The following is a 20672-nucleotide window of genomic DNA, read 5'->3' on the forward strand; positions in this document are numbered from 1 at the left end:
CCTGGGAACTGCGGCGGCCCCAGAGCCCTCAGCGTGGAGTGTGAGGGGCCGAGGGACGCCGCGGCCGGCCGGGAGACAGTGAAGCGGCCCGAAGAGAGGTCTTCGGACCCGAGCGTCAGGGGAGCGGGAGGGGCTGGTGAGGGGACCCCAGGAAGAGACACGCCAGGGTAGGGGAGAGCCCGAGACGGGAGGAGAGGGGGGGGCCTCCGTGGAGGTGAAATTCAATATGGAGAGCAGACACCGCACTGTTGGACACTGTAGGGGAGAAGCGGGGTGAGGAGCTGGGGTGATCCAGGGGCGTAGCAGGGCAGCTCTAAAGTTACAGATGTTTTCCAAGGCAAGATGAGGTGAGATTTGGGGGGTGGGGTGGGGTGGGGGGCGGCGGTGGTCTCCTTGAAGCTTTCCTAGGCTCTTGGAAGCTCAGGGCCCTGTGAGACAAGTTACTTAGGTTTGCCAGGCCTGACGGAAGTAGTTGGTAGCGTGATCTGGGGCCGAGTGTGTGTCGGACCCGAGTCAGATAAAAGCTGGTGTTAGTTAGATGGGTGCAAACCGATTTTATTCCCTAACCAATCTTCAGATAATCTAGATTAGTCCAAACAGATTTCATCCCATAACTCCTGTTCCAAGAGTTGAGCTGTATTCTCATTTGCTCAGTGGTGGTGACTGGGCTGTTTTCAAAGGACCGGGTGTTAAGTATGGAGGGGGAAGGGAACCCTCCACAATTACAAAGGGTGACTCTTTGTAAATGCAAGTGGGTCAGCTGTGTCTGCTAGCTGGGATTTATCTGTTAGGCTACGGTCCTGCCCCAGGGATTGGGAGGCAGGCCTTGTCCCTATTAACATTTCAAAGGAATGGCTTTCTGGTCCTAAGAAAGAATTCCTGAGCTGCTGGTAGTACACGTGCATCTCTAAAGGATATTGGAAAGATTCACAATTGTAAACTCTTCTTAGTGAGTGCTTTTTAAAAGAGAAGCCAGTGAGTGTACCCCTGGGTTCCATCCCCCAGCACCCCAAGGAACAAGCAAAAGAGGTCAGTGTCATCAGATGTTGGCTAGAACACAGCCTTGATTGCCCAGAGCTTTTCAACAAAGTGGAGCTAGATTTTCCCAGGGACTTGGCCTTAGTCTGTTGGGGGCCCTGTTCAGTTTTAGTTAAGCCTCTTTGTACAGGGATTTGGAGAGTTTTTACAGTTCACACCAACACATTTCCCATAAATGGAAAAGCACTCCCCCCCCCCATTAGAGCTTAAACTTGGGGCCTGGGCCCTGTCTTTTTTTTCCCCCACAAGGCTGGCCCTCTACCACTCGTGTCAGCTCAACTTTAGCTTTTTGATGGTTATTGGATACATGAGTCTCACTGATTTTTCTGCCAGGTCAGGCTTGGAACAGCCACCCGCAGATCTCAGCCTCCTCATTAGCTAGGATTACAGGCTTAAACAACTGAAACCCAGGAAAAAGCTATTTTTGACCACTCAAATCTAAGAGACTTTAGAGTTCTTAAAAGTGCTACACTCTGCAAAGGTAGTAACAGATAAGGCTTTAAAGTAGTAATGGAAATTATTTTAGAAAATGGAAGGTGATCCAGCTGTAGAAGCTCTTGGTAAAACATTCAGACATAATTTCATAGTTTTAAATGTTTGTTGTGTTGCCATATTCTTCAGAGTAAAAAATAATAGGAGTCAGAATAGTACAGATTAATTTACATTCCTTTTTTTTCCAGAAGGACACCCATTAATACAACAGCCATAAAATAATGTATACATATATACATGACTATATGAGTGTGTGCATATATACACATACACATATGTATGTATGTATTTTGTAGGCTAATGCATAATTACACATTTCATCTTGGAGAAGTGACCAAGGAATCAAAAAGTAAATAACTCCTTAAAAGGTTTTTGTAGGGGTGGGAATGTGGCTTAGGAGTAGAGTGCTTGCATGCATGAAGTCCTAGGTTCAATTCCTCAGTACCACATAAACAGAAAAAGCCAGAAGTGACACTGTGGCTCAACTGATAGAATGCCAGCCTGGAGCAAAAGAAGCCCAAGGATAGTACCCAAGCCCTCAGTGCAAGCCCCCGGACTGGCAAAAAAATTTTTTTAAAGATTTTTGTAAGTAAATCCCATTAACTAAAAATATTTAATTAGAAATTATTGCAAACAAAAAATCTTCATTCAGCCTGGATTTCTAACCTTGTTCTGAGACTTAACAAAAAAATCTGAATATCTTTAATATCAAACTTTTTGCCTGTCACCAAGTATTCCTAAGTAAGCCTGTTGCTGTCAAGACTCCAATTGTATTTGGTTCCCACATCCAGATCACAGAAAGACTTAGAAACCTAAGTTCCGTATTTCTTCATGGAAAAATAACTTTTGGTCAGATGCAGCATTTGAGGGTGTTTTCCCCTTCCCCCTCAGTACCTTTGAATATAAGTGAAAGACTAAAACCTTTCTGTAGTATTTCAAGGTGTTAAGATGTAAACACTGAAAGAGGATCTTGACTATTAATAGGTTCTAGCTATATGGTGCTGAGTAAGTCCCAAATTTGCTGGACTTGAATTTGTCATGAGTTGTCAGTGGACTAGCCTCATGGTTTTATTCAAGAATTATACCCCTCCCCTGCCTGTCCCCAACACAATTGGCAGTATCTGAAGACATTTTTGTTTATAAATACTGGGCAGGAAGGGACATGGTGAGCAAGCATAGATACATCCCAGGGGTTTCATAAACATCCTAAAATGCTTTTGACAGCTCTACATATATAACATAAGATTGTCTTCCCCCAAACAGCAGTAATATTAAGGTTGAAGGCCTTGCACTAACCAGACTCAAGGTCTTGTATAGCTTTAGAGTTAGGGAATTGATGTAGCAGTTCACTACTGCTCTTTTCCAAGGTATGTGTGTGTACTTGAACAGTAATTCATAAGACATGTAACTTCAGCCTATAATGGCCACCAGACAATATTCAAAAAATAACGAAACTGCCACCAAGTTAAGGCTGAGGTTATTTACTAGAATTTGAAAAAGTTACTTGATTTACCTTTTGCTACTTCATTTTAGTCAATAACTTCATTAACAGTTAAGGTAACTGTCATGATAAATGGTAGATGATGGGTATATTACATTACTTTAAACACCATTAAGACAGTACATTTTCATTTTAGATAGTTATAAAAAGCCTTATTGCCAAGTATGTCAGATAAGAAGAATATGATACTTTAACCAGTGACATACCATGTTAGGGTATTCTTTGAAGAGTTATCAAAAACTTTTCATGCTGTTGCTGCAGTTCCATTCTCACGTTTACAGTCCTAGTAGGACTATTAGAATTGATTTCAGGCAGGAGACTGAGGCAGTTTGATCACAAGCTAGAAGTCCAGGACCAAAGTAAGCAATATAATGAGACATTTATCTCAAAAAAAAGTCTCACATCTATGGTCAGTCTCCCCTATCTCAAGAGAAGTTTAGAAAAAAAAAGCAAAAACTAACACTATGTAGTTAACCTTTTTACCTTGCTGACTAACTCAAATATAATTACATATATATTTAAATTATTCATTAAGGGCTGGGAATGTGGCTTAGTGGTAGAGTGCTTCCCTAGCCCTGGGTTCCCTATGCCTGGGTTAATTCTTCAGTGCCACATAAAGACAAAAAGCCAGAAGTAGCGCTGTGAACAAAGGAAGCTCAGGGACCATGCCCATACCCCGAGTTTAAGCCCAAGGACTGGCCAAAAAATAATTTATTAGCAGGGCTTTGCATTTGGTAAGGCAAGTGCTCTGCATGCTTCCAGTATATCTTTATAATAAATACATGTTTAGTTCAAAGTCTTTCCTGAAATATTTCTTGTTTATCATTATTTAGGACACTATTTTTAAGTGAACATTTTAAATCTATACCCTGAAATTAAGCTTCCTTTGAAGATACACAATATAATAGAGGGTTTTTTATGTGAAAGTAACTATTTCTGTGTGTCTGGGTACCGGGGCTTGAACTCAAAGCCCGGGAGCCGTTCCTTAGTTTTTTCATTCAAGGCTAGCACTGTAACTCTTTGGCCAAAGCTCTACTTCTGGTTATTTGCTAGTTAATTGGAGATAAGAGTCACATATTCCCCTGAGCTCGCTTAGAACCTTGATCCTCAGAGCTCAGCCTCCTGAGTACCCATCAAAGTCATGGGTTTTGTTTTTTGTTTTGTGAAAATTAACACAGACATGACAGCAAATGTTAAATGATCTTCCCTACTTACTTAACCTTACTTCCCAACTCCATTAAACTTTAGTGCATTACTTTTCCAAGGTACACATACAAGTGTAGTTATCAAACTGGACTTCCAAGGTATAGCAATACAGGCCATTGAGAGACTCAAACAGAGCATTTATCTGGTACATGAAGTTTTGTCTTCTCAGACCATATTTTCCCATATTAAATGTGTGTCTAACTCAGAAGAATTACAGAGTTCTGTGGCTTGAACTGAGGACCTGGCACTATCACTGAATTTTATGCTCAAGGCTATTGTGCTACCACTAGAGTTTTCTAAGTAAAAACTTAGATTGTCACTTCACATAGTAAATTATCAACCATCTTCACTTCAAACTTAAGAGATTTGTGTAGCTTATGTGACATTCATCAGGGACCTATGCCTCATAGGTTTGGGGCTTGTTTACTATCAGTAATCCTTAGCTAGGGATATCTTACTAAGGAAATTTTAGAGCTAAGTTCTCAGCAAATGCTATTAGGCTCGCCGTGGTACATATTGTCACCTACTTTCTTCCCTCACTTCTGTGAAAAGAAGTGAATAGACCATGGGCCAGCTATAGTAACTCCCCTGAGTTTAATAATATGTACACATTTAATTGTTGAGTCATTTTTCTAAAATTTTGATTAGTAGAGTTCTATTTCTTTATGAGAAAAGGTATATAAAATTACAGCTTTTTTTTTCTTTTGTTGGCCGTGGGGCTTAAACTCTGGGCTTGTGTGCTGTCCCTCAGCTCTTCAGCTCAAGGCAAGTGCTCTACAGCACCACTTCTGGTTTTCTGGTGGTTTATTGGGGATAAGAGTCTCATGGGCTTTCTGGCCAGGGCTGGCTTTGAACCGTGATCCTCAGATCTCAGCCTCCTGAGTATCTAGGATTACAGGCGTGAGCCACCAGTGCCTTGCTAAAATTACAGTTTTGATGTTACATTGGCATCTATATTAATCCTTTTGTAACTATATCACAACTGGAGAATTTGTAGAAATTTCGCAAAGGCTGGGGCATTTTATAGCAAGGTGGCATCTAGTAAGGGCCTTGTTTTTGTTTGGAGAGCTTAGTGAAAGCCTTATATTCCATGGCAGAAAGAGAGGGAAGGGAGAGGAGAGAGCTCAAACTCCCAGCCTTCAGCTCTCGTAATTGACATTAATCCACACATTAAGGTGATGCCTCATTACCTAAACAACTCCCATTAGACACTATGCCCCACCACTTACATTGGGGATAAAGTTTCCAACAGTTTGTGGGGCACATAATTCAAACCATAATAGCATCTTATTTGGTTTTTTTTTTTTGGGGGGGGGTCCAGTTGTGAGGCCTGTACTCTGGGCCTGGGCGCTGTCCCTCAGCTCTTCAGCTCAAGGCTAGCGCTCTACCACTTGAGCCACAGCACCACTTCTGGCTTTTTCTTTTTGCTTATGTGGTGTTGAGGAATCGAACCCAAGGCCTCAGGCATGCAAGGCAAGCGCTCTACCACTGAGCCACCTTCCCAGCCCCATAGCATCTTATTTGTAAACGGAAAACCATGTATGAAATAAAAATTGGGGGAAGGTGTAAGTCGTGGGGATTAACCTCAAAGCCTGGGCACTATCCCTGAGCTTTTTTTACTTAAGGGTAGCACTCTTACCACTTTTGAACTACAACACCACATCCTAAGATAAACGTTAGCTGTTAGGAAGTGTAGACTTCAAGTGTAAATATAACACATTACTATGAGAAACCCTTTAGCAGAAGCTAGAATTCAATATCTAATTATGACTAGCTTTAGCTGGGCACTGGTGGCTCAGGCTGAGATCTGAGGATTGCAGTTCAAAGTCAGCCCAGGCAGCAAAATCCATGACTCTTATCTCCAATAAACTACTCAGAAAAAGCTGGAAGTGGCACTGTGGCTCAAGTGGTAGAGCACGAGCCTTGAGGACAAAGAAGCTCAAGGACAGTGCCCAGGCCCAGAGGTCAAATCCTAGGACTGACTATATATTAATATGTGTATGACTAGCTTTGAGCAATTTATATGAGTTTTGTTTAGTGAAATTTCTGGGGTCAAACATTTGTACCAACTGAGAGAAGATTACCTACTATAGGTAAAAGTGGTTTGTGGTTCCTCTCTGTGATTTTCAGACAACAGTAATGTATTAGATTGGTTCCAAGCCCCCTCTTCAAGTTCCAGACCCTACAGTTATCAAGTCCTTCTTTTAAAGTAGTTGCATATAATCCATTCACATTGTCTCATACAGTTTAAATTACCTCTAGATTACTTAAAATAACACATTCCATGAATAATTGTTACATGGCATTACTTAGAGGGAAGTGACAGAAAAAAGATATGTGTTCAGTCCAGGCATGATTTTTTAAAGTATTTTCTTTCTGTAATTGGTTGAATCCAGGCATGTGGAACCCACATAGGGCTTACTGTGGCTAAAATCATATGTCATATGGACTGCATTTCTTCATATTATTCACAAAAAGATTGGATTTCTTGGCCCATCCTACAGTATTGTACCCAGATCATTTCTGTAGAATCCAGTCTTCTATTGGTATCCCAATAACTTCCTTCAGTGGTATATTTTGGACCAAATAAAAGCTACAACCAGCCATGGTAATACACACTTGCAATCCCAGCTACTTGGGAGTCTGAAACAAGAAAACTTAAAGTAACTTGGTGAAATGCTATCTCAAAATTTTAAAAAGGACTAAGCATATATTTTAGTAATGGAACACAAGGCACTCTATAAATTCCATCCTCAGAGCTACAGAAGAAAAAAATGTTAGTTATTAGAAGCTTCTAAATATTTTCAGATTTCCATTCTGAGCAGAAAGCTATTACTGTAGAGCCTTGTAATATAGCACTTGGAAATTAAGCTTTGAGATAATATGTGCAATGATAATAACAACTTAGTATTGAGGATATTACCTTAAATGCTTAATATGATCATCTGTCTTCCCTTTATTTTCCTCCATAGATACCATATTGAGTAAACAAAGACTGAGCTTTGTATCGAAGGCATCTGTGGAGTAGTGCTACAGTTTGAATAGTAAAAGATTTCACATTATGAGGTAGGTTGAAATAGAATGTGTCCTACAGAAGCTTGTAAACGTAGCAGGTAAACTTATACAGGTCATGTTATTTAATCCTTAAAAGAGCCCCCCAAAGAGGATGGTATTGTCCTTTTGATAGACGAAGAGACTAGATCAGAGAAAAATAACTTGACTTACCTTTGGATTTAAACTTAAGTCTTTGTAGCTCTTAGTTCATTTTGTTTTCCCCACACGTTTTACTATACCCAGAAAGCCCCTGTGTCTATCCTTGGTTGTTGTAGTAAATATAACATAGATGAAATAAAGCTTGAACAGGAAACAGTAAGAATCAAGAGATAAACACTGAGACATCTTTGCAGGAGTTGAACACAATACATAGAAATATTACTCTTAGGGCTGGGAAGGTGGCTCAGTGGTAGAGTACTTGCCTTGAGCTGAACAGCTGAGGGACAGCGCCTAGGCCCAGAGTTCAGGCCTCATGACCGGACCCAAAAAAAAGAAAAAAAGAAATATTACTCTTAGCTCTTTTAGTTTTTAAGGCTTAAGTCTTGTGATAAGTCTTGGACATTGTCACCCCTTCTTTATCTCCTGTCCCTTCCAACAAGTTGCATAGTGTATATTGCATACTATGACTACATTTTTTCACCCTTCATTTCTGTGCCCTCCTTTTTGTCTTCTTAAAAATATAAAATAAGGGCTGGGAAGTTGGCTCACTGGTAGAGTGCTTGCTTCGCATGCATGAGGCCCTGTGTTCAACTCCTCAGCACCACATAAGCAGAAAAAAGCCAAAAGTGACACTGTGGTAGGGCGCTAGCCTTGAGCCGAAGAGCTAAGGGACAGCACCTAGGCCCAAAAAGTAAGTGTGTGTGTGTGTGTGTGTGTGTGTGTGTGTGTGTGTAAAATAAAGCCAGGCACTGCACTGCTGGCTCATGCCTATAATCCTAGCTACTCAGGAGGCTGAGATCTGAGCATCATGGTTCAAAGCCAGCCCAGGCATAGTCCATGAAACTTTTTTTTTTTTTTGTCTGTCATGGGGCTTGAACTCTGGGCTTGGACGCTGTCCCTGCGCTCTTCAGCTCAAGGTGAGCGCTCCACCACTTGAGCCACAGCGCCACTTCCGGTTTTCTAGGGCTTATTGGAGATAAAGAGTCTCACGGGCTTTCCTGCCCGGGCTGGCTTTGAACCAAGATCCTCAAATCTCAGCCTCCTGAGTAGCTAGGATTACAGGCATGAGCCACTGGCACCCAGCCTTCCATGAGACTCTTATTATAACCACCAGAACAAGAAGTAGCTCTGTGGGTCTAGAGGTAGAGCACTCACCTTGAGCTTAAAAGCACAGGTACAGTGTCCAAGGTTAAGATTCAAGCCCCACAAATAATCAGAAACAACACCAACAAAAAAAATTAACTCAGGCCGAGGAGAAAAAAGATGATAAATTCAGATGGCATTAAAAAAAAGTATTAGAGAATTACAGAAAGCAAAATGTCGGCTGTTATCTAAAATCATAGTGTAAATGAAATGTGATTCCCCATGCAGTGTTCTTACCCTTTATATGGTATGGCTTTTCATTTCATATCTTTCCCATATACTGGTATCCTGAGAAAGAATTACCTTTTGAACCCTGCTAACTGTCTACACTACCTTAGACTTTCCTGCTCTGCACTCTTAAATGCTCTGAGACCAGAGCTATTGGGTCTCTAACTCTGGTATTTCTAACTCTGGTACTTAGGATATCAGAAGTAGTAGATACATTAAATGAAACATAAAGCCATCTGTGCTGTTTTTTTTTTTTTTTGGTGTGTGTGTGTCTGTGTCTGTCTCTGTCTGTCTGTCTTTGTCTGTCCATGCACACCAGTCCTGGGGCTTGAACTCATGGCCTGGGTGCTGTTCCTGGGCTTTTTTGCTCAAGGATAGCATTCTACCACTTGAACCACAGCTCTGCTTCCAGCTATTTGTGATTAATTGGAGATGAGAGTTTCCCACTTTCCTGCCTGGGCTGGCTTTAAACCATGATCCTCGGATCTCAGCCTCCTGAATAGCTAGGATTACATGCATGAGCTACTGGCACCCAGCCCAGCTATCCTGTTCTAAAGAGCTTGTCTAGTTTTACCCATTTGTTAATCTTGACAGAAACTGAATTTTAGTTCAAATATGTATGATATTAACATAATTACAATCAGATATTGGCCTTTGATTAAGTGGATTCAAGTGTCAGCTCAACCATTAATTGCTGAACAAGTCACTTGTACCTCTCTCTTTTTTTCAGCCCAAGATTAGTGAGAATTGATGTTCATAGGTTTCTGTGATACTTAAGTTCCACTGAAATTTTTTTAAATAGCTTTTATGCAATTATAAAGCTTTTATGCAATTATAAATCCATGGCTGGGAATGTGGCTTAGTGGTAGAGTGCTTGCCTAGCATGCATGAAGCCCTGGGTTCAATTCCTCAGTACCACATAAATAGAAAAAGCTGGGAATGGTGCTGTGGCTCAAGTGGTAGAGAACTAGCCTTGATGAGTACAGAGAAGCTAAAGAACAAAGTCAATATCAGTATAGGAAATTACATACAAATACAAGAAAAAGTATTATAATTGTGCTCAGAAAATGTTTCTCCCTTTTTCCTATAGGACATTTTAGTTATTCCTGTGTTGTCAATTAAATTCATTCAGACATTATTCTTTGTTAGGTCTTAAACCCATTGAGGTTTATTCATTTTCTTACTTGCAATACGTTTGGAGATAAACAGCGCCAAGGCTGTTGTGACAGCTCTACAATGTCATCAGAAAGGGCCAGGCATCTTCTAACTTACTGCTGAAGCAATGGCTTGCTTCTTGTTCCCTGATGAATGAATGGACTACAATCATGGGCTCTCATTCTCGCAGCAGGAGTAGGAGCCCTCTTGGTATCCTATGTAGTTTTCTTACTTAACCGGAAGTTATTCACATAGCCATATAGTAATGCTTTAAGGATAGTCAGAAAATGTAGTCTTTTAACTGGATATTGCATAAGGTATTTTACCAAAGAAGAAAAACAGTATGTTGGAAGATGGTAGTTTCTATCACAAATAGGAACATAAAAATTATTGGCTTTTAAAGCAAGCTTTCGGCCCTTGTAGTTCCAATAACTCTGGAGGCTGATGCAGATAATTGTTTGAGCCTTAGATGTTCAGGCCAATCAGAACAATGTAGTGAAACCTCCCATCTCTTAAAAAAACAAAAAAGCCAGTCCCGATGGCTCAGGCTTGCAAACCCAGCTACTCAGGCATCCAAGATTTGAGGAATTGTCATTTGCCGCTACCCCCAAGGAAAGAATTAGTGACAGTCTTTGTCAACAAATGAGCTAGCATGGTGGTGCACATCTGAGGGCCCAACTACATGACAGGCCATAGGTAGGAGGCTCACAAAAAAAAAAAATTGAGACCCTGTCTGAAAATAAGTGAAACAAAAATGGCTAGGGGCCTATCTCAAATATGAGACTGCTTACCTAACAAGTGTAAGACCTTTAGTTTAAACCCTAGTACCACCAAAAGAAAAAGAAAAGTTAGGTTTCTTGGTTGTAGTATTTCTACTGAAGCTAGTGCTCAAAAGAGAACAAAACTATGCTTAGTTCAGACCAAACATTGAAATTCATGAATTCTGTTTTTTGATTTTCAAATAAAACATACCTATTTTAACTATAAATAAGGATAGAAAAATACTCAATTGTTAGGCTCAAAAAGTATTTGTTTTTGAATTTATAGGAAGCAAAATGAAAATGAAGCTGGGTTTTGTGAATATTGAGGTGACTGCCCTGTGTTGATTGTGTAGTTATAAAATTAGAATTACTTCATCTTTTTAACAAGGTTATGCTTGGTTTCAGGTGAATAGAGTAATGGACAAAAATAGATGTAATCTCTACATCATGATGTTTTAGCTCCCTGGTTGTTGCACAGGCTCACTGTTTACACAGTGTCCATGTAGAAAAACTGAAGCAATTAATGGGTGAATATGATCAGATTTCTCCACCACGCTGTTGGCCTGATAAGGGTAAGGTTTCATTCACCTTTTCATATCTGTGCCAGCTGTGGTCTTTTGGGATTGGCATCTTTCATCTAGCATAATGTCTTCAAGGTTTGTCCATGTTATGCTAAATATCAGTACTCTATTCCTGAATAGTATCCCATTGCATGAATATGACTTTTTGTTTGCCAGTTATCAATGAATAGGCATTGCGATTGTTTTCACTTTTTATCTTTGATAGTACTTTTTTCATTGTGTTTTTATTCCACCATTTGGCTTATCAGTTCATCTACTGATTGGCATTTCAGTCTTCTTTGGGGGGGCATTACAAATAAAATTAATGTGAATGTGAATGTTTTGGGGAGTAAAACCCTAGGCATAGATAACTGGATCATTTGGAAAATGTATATGAAAACTAAAGTGTTGTACCATTTTACACTCCCACCAATAATATATGAGAGTTGCAGGTACCCCACCTCCTCACTAAGTATTATCAGTCTTTTTTAATTTTATTCATCCAGGGAGTCTGCAGTGTGTCTTTAATTGACATTTGCTTGATAACTAAAAGTCTTCAACATCTTTTAATTTTGTTTTTTTGGACATTTGTGTGTGTGTGTGTGTGTGTGTGTAGTAGTAGTAGTAGTAGTAGTAATAGTAGTCTTGAATTCAGGGCAGAATACTGTCTCTTAGCTTTTTCACTCAAGGTTGGTACTCTACTACTTGAGCCTCCACTTGGGTTTTTTGCTAGTTAGTTGGGAGATGAGAGTCTCGGGAATTTTCCTGCCCAGGCTGACTTCAAACTGTGATTCTTGGATTTCAGCCTCCTGAGAAATTAGGATTATAGACATGTTATCACAGCACCCAGCTCTTTTCTGAAGTATTTGTTAAAATATTTAGCCCAAATTTTAATCAAGTGTTTGTAATACTATTTGTTATTATCCCAATTGTAGTTTTTATGCTATTTAAGTTGAATAGGGGATAATTTTTCTAACTCATCAAATTAGGCTTCATTTAGACTTTTCATCTCAAATTTACAGAAACATAACTGATCATTAATGACTTTAGAGTGTTTTTTCAGGCTTGTTAACACTATTAAACAGAAGCAATACTCAGTCCTATTTGGGTTTTGCTGAGTTTTGGAGATAAAACATATCACCAGAGGGCTGGGAAGGTGGCTCAGTGGTAGAGCGCTTGTCTTGCATGCATGAGGCCTTGGGTTCGATTCCTCAGCACCACATAAGCAAAAGGAAAAAAGCCAGAAGTGGCGTTGTGGCTCAAGTGGTAGAGCGCTAGCCTTGAGCTGAAGAGCTGAGGGACAGCACCCAGGCCTAGAGTTCAGGCCCCACGACCGGACCCCCCCCCAAAAAAAAAAACATATCACCAGAATTGTTCAGGACATTATCTGGTAATAAGTATAATTTTTACTCTATTTTTACTTATTTAGGATTTGATGTAGGGGAAAGGGAATCAGGCATAGTGCTGCCTTCCACCCCTAAATGAAACAATCTGTTGTATGTGTACTCTTGAGTTTCTTTTCTGTTTCTGTTACATTCATCCATTTTCTTCTCTATTTCCTCCTTTAACCCTCTCACTGTACTTTGACAGAGCAAAGCAGAAACATTCTAGAATGCTTTTTCACCTATCATAAGTAATGGAATGAAGTCCAGGTGCTCTGTTCTCTCATCTTCCCTTGTCCCCTAAATCTGAGTATAGTTTCTATCCTGTAGCTGAATCTCACAGTTTTAGCATCCCAAAGCATTTTACAAACATCTTTTCATTATTAAGGCTTAACAGTACTGTAGTCAGGTAAGTATGATTAGTTTGTTTGAGTAAAGTGAAGATTTTAAATATCAAGTTACTTTGCCATGGTTCTGTTACTTCTCTTAGAAAACAATGTACAGGAAACTGGTTTATGAGAACTTCAAAAATTATCTAAACACTCAGAACCAGACACAGATGTGTGATTCTTACTCACCAGTGCTGCGTATCTTACATGACAAGCATCCTCTGTGTTAGTTCCTTTGTACATGTTTTTCCCTACTTCGGAAGGGTAAAGTTAATTAAGGGTGGCCTGGGAAATGTTTGACCATCCCCATGCTACCTTATGGAATATATTATAATAACAAACTTTATGCTGACATAGGTTTTAATTTGTTTAATATGTTTTTGAAGCTCTTGTTTGGAGCAAAGGAATTACTCAGAACAAAGTAATTTAGTAACTTCTCCCATCTTCTCTACAGAGAATCCCTTTTTGTCAACCTAATGAAGCATTCAATGAAGTCTTCTGACTCTTTTCAAGATGAACTTGAAGATTATATTAAAGTACAGAAAGCCAGAGGTTTAGAGCCAAAGACTTGTTTCAGAAAGATGAGAGAGGACTATTTGGAAACCTGTGGGTACAGAGAAGAAGTCGAGTCCAGGCACAGGTACAGAATGTTTGATCAGAGATTCCCATCTGGAACTATGCAGTCCTATCCAAGATCATGCAATACTTCACAGAAAGTGGAAAACCAGTTACCTCAGTGGTTGCCAGCTCAGGACGGCAGACTGAGACTAGATTCTCTGAGCTACTGTCAATTCACCAGGGACTGTTTCTCAGAAAACCCAGTATCCCTGAACCTTAGTCAGCAAGAATATAATTGTGGTCTATACAATGTAGAATCTGGAGTTCCCCAACACCTCTCCTTAGGACATAATACTAGTGCCCCTCAATCCAGTCATAAACAAATACATCACAACAGAAAAAGGCACCCAGAGGAAGGCAGAGAAAAACCAGAGGAAGAACGGCCTAAGCATAAGAGGAAAAGAAGTTCTGAGGAATTGGATTTAGACAAAAACAAAAGCATCCAAAGAAAGAAATCAAAAGTGGAAACAGAAACTGGACAGGTCAGTACAGAAAAGCTTAAGAATCGAAAGGAGAAAAAGAGCCGAGATGTAGCCTCTAAGAAAGAGGACCGTAAGCGTAGAAAAGAGAAAAAGGAACAAGGCAAAGAAAGGACAGAGGAGGAAATGTTGTGGGACCAGTCTATCCTTGGATTTTGAAAGCTCTCTGGTTCTCCTGAGGTTTAATTGAAAAGAGTTGAGAGCTTGGTTCTATGATACTCATATCACATCTTATTTGAACACATTCTTGTAACTAAGGCCAAGTGAACAAGAAACATTTAGTATGCTTGGTTTCCAACATGGAAATTACTTTTCCTCATTTTCCAAAAGCATTTTAATGGTTTTCTTACATGCAATGTTCCTTTTTGAGTGTGGCTCTGCTTGTATTCATCAAATTGCTGTGATGGTGGAATTATTTTCCCTGATAGATGATTTATTTAAAATTGGAGGATTAATAGACTGCAAAATGTTTCTTGGTTGGGTTTGTTTTCATTTTGAATTGGACATTTTTATGTTCATTGGTTTTCTCTATGAGGCAAATTAGATTTTTTTTTCTTTGTTAGATCTAATTTGCAGTGTATTTTGTAGACTGGAAAGTGAGAAATGAAATATATAATAAAAAATAAGCTTATCTTGCATAGAGTTTTAAAAGTTTAAAAGTATCCTCATACAAAATCAGTTTATATTCTGGAAATGTTTATAATAAAGTGTTCTAATTTCTGCATATTATTTTGTGTCAGTAATCTGTTCCTACTACCAATAGTTTACTTTTGGAAGAGAACGATAACTGGGCATTTATACTCTAGTGTCAAGATCTTTTGAGTTGGTTACACTTTAAATTTGTTAAAATTTCCTTGTCTAAGCTAGGTACCAGTGGCTCATGCCTGTAATCCTAGCTACTCAGGAGACGGAGATCTGAGGATCATGGTTCAAAGCTAGCCAAGGCAGAAAAACCCATGACACTCCTATCTCCAATTAGCCACCAGAAAACCAGAAGTGGCACTGTGGCTCAAAGTGGTAGAGCACTAACCTTGACTGCAAAAAGCTCCAGGATAGCTCCCAGTCCCTGAGTTTAAGTTCCAGGATGTACCCCTCCCCCCCCAAAAATATATATCTATATGAGACTTACTCATATTTGAATGCAGTTTTTTTAATTGTAAAGGTGATGTCAGAGTGGTTCAGTTACATAATTCAGGTAATGAATAGATTTCTTTTCAGTATTACCTCTTCCCTTATTTTCTCCTAGTTTTTCCTTCCCTCGGAAGTTGTATAGTTCATTTTCAATATAATATCTAGTGAGCATCACTGCTGCATTTGTTTGCCCTTTGTCCCACCATTTCTGTGCTCCCCCTTATCCTCCCCAAAACAGATACATTTACATACGAGACAAAAGGTACAAAAATCAAAAACAGTGACCAAGGAGAAAAGGGGCGGGGGGAGTAAAATAAACTCTTGTTTCCATTTCTTGGATTTCATTTCAGTAAACATTTTATATGATCATATGCCCATAGCTATTGAACCTTTGTAATCCTCTCCTAAGAATATACTCCTTTGGTCTTGCTGTGTGAGTCTAGAATCCTATTTAACATGTCCAAGTGTTTTTTTGTCTTCTTTATCAGCTAATGTGTTTACTTGTAGATTCATAGGGACTTTCTAGTTATAACAAATGAGGGAAACCATGCAACCTATGTTTCTTGGGATCTGACTTACTTCACTTATTAATTATGAATGGGAAATATTCTTTCTGATAAAGCATAGGATTCCATTGCGTATATATACCATATTTTCTTGATCCATTTGTCTGCTGAGGGGCATCTGGGTTGATTCCGTATCTTGGCTGTGGTAAACAATGCTGAATGCAATTTTTTAAGAGAATTATGGCTGACCAAAAAGTTGAAAGTAATTTATAAGAAATACAATTTCATTACATTGTTGTATCATGGCAATGCTGTAAGAATATTCAACAAGATACCAAGATTCTGTGATCAAGTCAGCAGTTACCAGCACAGAACATTAATTTGTACTGAATATATGTGACTAGGTCATTTTTTAATATTTAATAAAGTCATAGAAATTGATGGGAATACTGTAAGTATGTGATACTGATGGGAATCTTGAGTAAGCCACATAACTTAAAAAACTTCAGGACAAATTTTTTGCCCTAAAATGTGACAGGGGCTCTGTTCTCCAACTCCATTCAATGTTCAAACATTAAGGTATGTAAAGCTGGTTGAAACTGCGTCTTCTTTTGGTACTTGTTTGAGTCACATTTTTACCAGTAAGACCCTTCAAAAGAGCAGAAACTAAATCAAATGGAATATATGACAAGGCAAATTCTGGCTATACTTGGGGGAAAAATGTAAAAGCCAGGATTTCGAGGTATGGCTCAAGTGGTAGAGAGCCAACCTTGAGCAAAAAAGCAGAGTGCAAGACCCTGAGTTCAAGCCCCAGAACTGAAAGGAAAGAATAGAAAAGCCTGGAGCTTGAAAAAGTGAAATTGACTGGCCTAAGTATAAACAAACTGAGAGCATTGTGCTTACACCATTTCAGGAAGGAACTGGGAAAAAAAAGAAACTTAAACAGTCCAGGTAGTTTACTTATCAGTAGATGAAGCCCACCAATCAAAGGACAATCTTAGCTCAGCACAGAGCACCTGCTTAGAAAACCATAAGACCTAGTATGCCAAAAAGAGAAAGGGTAGGGTGGGAATGTGGCTTAGTGGTAGAGTGTTTGCCTAGCATACATAAAACCCTGGGTTCAATCCCACAGTACCATATAAACAGAAAAGGCCAGACATGGTGCTGTGGCTCAAGTGGTAGAGTGCTAGCCTTGAGCAAAAAGAAGCTCAGGGACAATGCCCAGGCCCTGAGTTCATCAAGCCCCAGGACTGGCAAAAAATAAAAAAGATAAAAGGTAATCTCAAACTACAGTGAGAAGTACCACAATGGCAGTGGCAAAGAATGAGGCATGCGGTGCAATTGATTCATAGGAACCTTTGGGGAAAAGCTCCAAGTGAACAGGAATGAGAGGTATATTTCTAGTAGAGAAACCACTAGATGGAAAAGCCCCCTAAGTAAGAAAACAGTACCCATTTGGCAGAAAGAAAGTCTTATAAGCTATGTTAATGCAATCTGATTTATCCTTGGGACAGTAAGAAGCCATTTCAGAATATGAAAAAAAAACAAAACAAAAGGATGCCAATGTCATACATACATAAGGAAAAGATAAGAACTTGTTCTTTTCAGATACAAAGTTGTCTAATGAAATGAGTAAGACATGGTTGTAGGTATAAGGACATGAATACAAAAGCCACTGTAGAGCCATGAACAAATGGACATGTATTTAATAGGCATTTCAGAGCAGTATGAAAGGCAGATATTTCAATTGGGTGTGGGTGTGGGCACATGTGCATGCCAGTTCTGCAGCTTGAATTCAGGGTTCCATGCTACCCCTTGGCTTTCCCACTCAAGGCTGGTGCTCTACCATTTGAGCCACAACTCATTTCCATAGGCAGACGTTTCAGCATTTGGCATTGGAGAAGAATGGTAACTGGGAAAACATGCACAACACCCTCCTCAACTGGCACAAAATAAATTCCAGGTGAATCATATACCTGTGAAGCTTTTGTAAAGCATGTAAGTTTATGCTTAGGATCTAAGTCACTTTTTTTGTTTTGTTTTGTTTTTGTTGTTGTTTTTTGTCAGTCATGGGGCTCTGAGCCTGGACACTGTCCCTCAGCTCTTCAGCTCAGGGCTAGCACCCTACCACTTGAGCACAGCACCACTTCTGGCTTTTTCTGCTTATGTGGTGCTGAGGAATCAAACACAGGGCATCATGCATGCAAGGCACGCACTCTACCATTGAGCCACCTTCCCAGCCCCTAAGTCACTGTTTTTTGTTTGTGTTTTGTTGATGCTGATTGAACCCAGGGCCTTGAGCAAAAAGAAGCACAAGCTCTAACATTGAACTGTACCCTAGCTCCTATGGAAATAAGTTACTAAACAGGGTCAATATTGCTTCCCAGGGGGACACTGGGTAATACGTGGAGACATTTTTGGTTATCACAACTGACAGAATGGGATCACGACTGTCACCTAAAATATAAAGCTAAGGGTAAAGCTGCTAGGCATCAGTAACTCATACCTGTAATCCTAGCTACTCAGGAGCTGAGATCTGTGGATCACAATTCAAAGCCAGCTCTGCCAGGAAAGTCTGTGAGACTGTCATCTCCAATTAACTACTAAAAAGTCAGAAATGGCTCTGTGGCTCAAAGTGGTAAAGCACTAACCTTAAAGCAAAAACAAGCTCAGAGCTGGGCACTGATGGCTCAGGCCTGTAATCCTAGCTACTCAGGAGGCTGAGATCTGAGGATCAAGGTTCGAAGCCAGCTCTGGCAGAAAAGCCCCCAGGAGACTCTTATCTACAATTAACTACTTAAAAAACAAATAACTACTTAAAAACAAATGGAGCTGTGACTCAAACTGGTAGAGTGCTAGCCTTGAGCAAGGAACTCAGAGACAGTGTCCAGGCCCCCAGTTCAAGCCTCAGGACTGGTTAAAATTTAAAAAAAGGTTGGGGGGTGGGGGCTGGGAATGTGGTTTAGTGGTAGAGTGCTTGCCTAGCATGCATGAAGCCGTGGGTTTGATTTTGATTCCTCAGTACCACATACACTAAAAAAGCCAGGAGTAGAGTTGTAGCTCAAGTGATAGAGTGCTAGCGTTGAGCAAAAGAAGCTCAGGAACAGTGCCCAGGCCCTAAGTTCACGCCCCAAGACTAGAAAAAAAAAGAAAGGAAGAAAAAATTGGAGAAGTCACTCATCATCTGAGGGGAGCAATTTGTTTCCTTGAGATGATTAATCCTGTTCCAGGGTGCAGCTTGTCTTGAACTGAAAAGCTGATGGTCTGTGATGTTCTGTTCCTTTTGGGGGGATAGTTTAAGTCCCTCATCATAAAGATGTTATCAGGTCAGTGACTGTTGGTTCACACTTGTAATCCTAGCTACTCAAGAGGCTGAGATCTAAGGATCACAGTTCAAAGCCAGCCCAGGCAGGAAAGTCTATGAAATTCAACTCCAACTAACCAGCAAAAAGGCAGAAGTGGAGCTGTGGCTTAGGTGGTAGAGTGCTAGTCTTGAGCATAAACGCTGTCATTTCACATGGGCCCAGGCCTGAGAGTACCAAGACTAAAGCTCACCAATGACTTGCTTCCTAGGGAACCCTTCCAGCACCTTACTTGATATTTTGATTTCCTCCCCAACGATTAGAAGCATTTTAGGATATGCAGACTAAGGGCCTTTGAAGGAGAATACATCTGCCTAACTGGCCCAAAAGTGTTCTAACTTTCAGCTTTCCCCAAGATATGCATACATAAAGCCTCCAAAGAGAACATCCCGTTGTTCACAGTATGTCCTTAACCTTCCTGGCAGGAAAAAGGCCGGGAGCATCCCCAATGTACTCCCAACGTGTCAGGTTAGATGCTTAGAGGGAACAGCTGGCGTCAGTGAGTATCCACTACTTGGATAGCATCCCATCTCTGTCAGATTCCAATATTAGAAGACCTGGTAAAGAAGCTAACTCATGTACCTGGACTAGGAGGAAATTTTTGGCATTTTTACATGTCTCCATTACTCTTTTATTGCTTTTATCTATTCTTTTACTTATTTTTTAAGTAATTTTTATGGAGATTAAGTGATTATACAAATTTCACAGTATTGTGGGATAGTGATAGTTAAAGTCACAAACACATGCTAATCTTCACAAGGCAAATTGTCATTATCATGGGCTAGTAAGTTTGTGAATTCCATAAACTTTGACAATACAACTCCAAATTGGGTGATATGTATATTTCTTTCTTTTTTTTTTGGGTCCGGTCATGGGGCTTGAACTCTGGGCCTTGGCGCTGTCCCTCAGCTCTTCAGCTCAAGGCTAGCGCTCTACCACTTGAGCCACAGCGCCACTCCGGCTTTTTTTTCTTTTTGCTTATGTGGTGCTAAGGAATCGAACCCAGGGCCTCAGGCATGCAAGGCAAGCGCTCTACCACTGAGCCACCTTCCCAGCCCTATTTCTTTCCTTTTTCACTTATTATTTAAACTGAAATTTTTTCTTCTCTCATCTTCTTTCTTGTCTTTCCCTTTTTATTCAGTTCTTCTTTCCTCTTTTCTCCCTTTTTGCTTTCCTTCTGATATCTTTATTTCATTACTTAACTTTTTAGTTTATCCATTATCCTTTTCTTTGCTATTGCTATTGGTGGAGGTGGTATTAATGTTTTTACTGTGTTTCTGTATCTGCATTTTTTTTTTTTGCTGCTTCTTTTGTTGTTTATTTTCTTCTTTGTAAGTGGTACTGGGGATTGGGCCTGGCATCTGGAGTGTGTTGGGTGATGCTTTACCTCACCCACAAGACCAGCTTAGAGAAATTGCACCTTACTCCAGGCTACAACATAGTCCCATTCAGTCCTTGGTGAACAATTCAACCTAAAGAATAGGGCAGGATACAGGTGGACCTATTGC

The 20672-nt window shown here is 40.0% G+C and overlaps 1 protein-coding gene across 3 annotated transcripts in view; it reads left to right on the forward strand.

Annotated features, from left to right (window-relative positions):
* Krcc1 (lysine-rich coiled-coil 1) overlaps positions 1–14894 on the forward strand; it is a 15282-nt gene extending 388 nt beyond the window's left edge. Inside the window, exons 2-4 of one of the 3 annotated variants that reach the window (XM_013035523.1) lie at positions 7210–7303; positions 11143–11309; positions 13523–14894. In XM_013035523.1, coding sequence (XP_012890977.1) covers positions 13545–14324 — 780 coding nt within the window. In that variant the 5' untranslated portion in view covers positions 7210–7303; positions 11143–11309; positions 13523–13544 and the 3' untranslated portion in view covers positions 14325–14894. The remainder of the gene's footprint in view (positions 1–7209; positions 7304–11142; positions 11310–13522) is intronic. The other 2 variants (XM_013035522.1, XM_013035524.1) reach the window with 2 other exon arrangements.
* The last annotated feature ends 5778 nt before the right edge of the window (positions 14895–20672 follow it).

This window comes from Dipodomys ordii, unplaced genomic scaffold, assembly GCF_000151885.1.
Source record: "Dipodomys ordii isolate 6190 unplaced genomic scaffold, Dord_2.0 Scaffold214, whole genome shotgun sequence".
In the NCBI taxonomy this organism is placed as follows: domain Eukaryota; kingdom Metazoa; phylum Chordata; class Mammalia; order Rodentia; family Heteromyidae; genus Dipodomys; species Dipodomys ordii.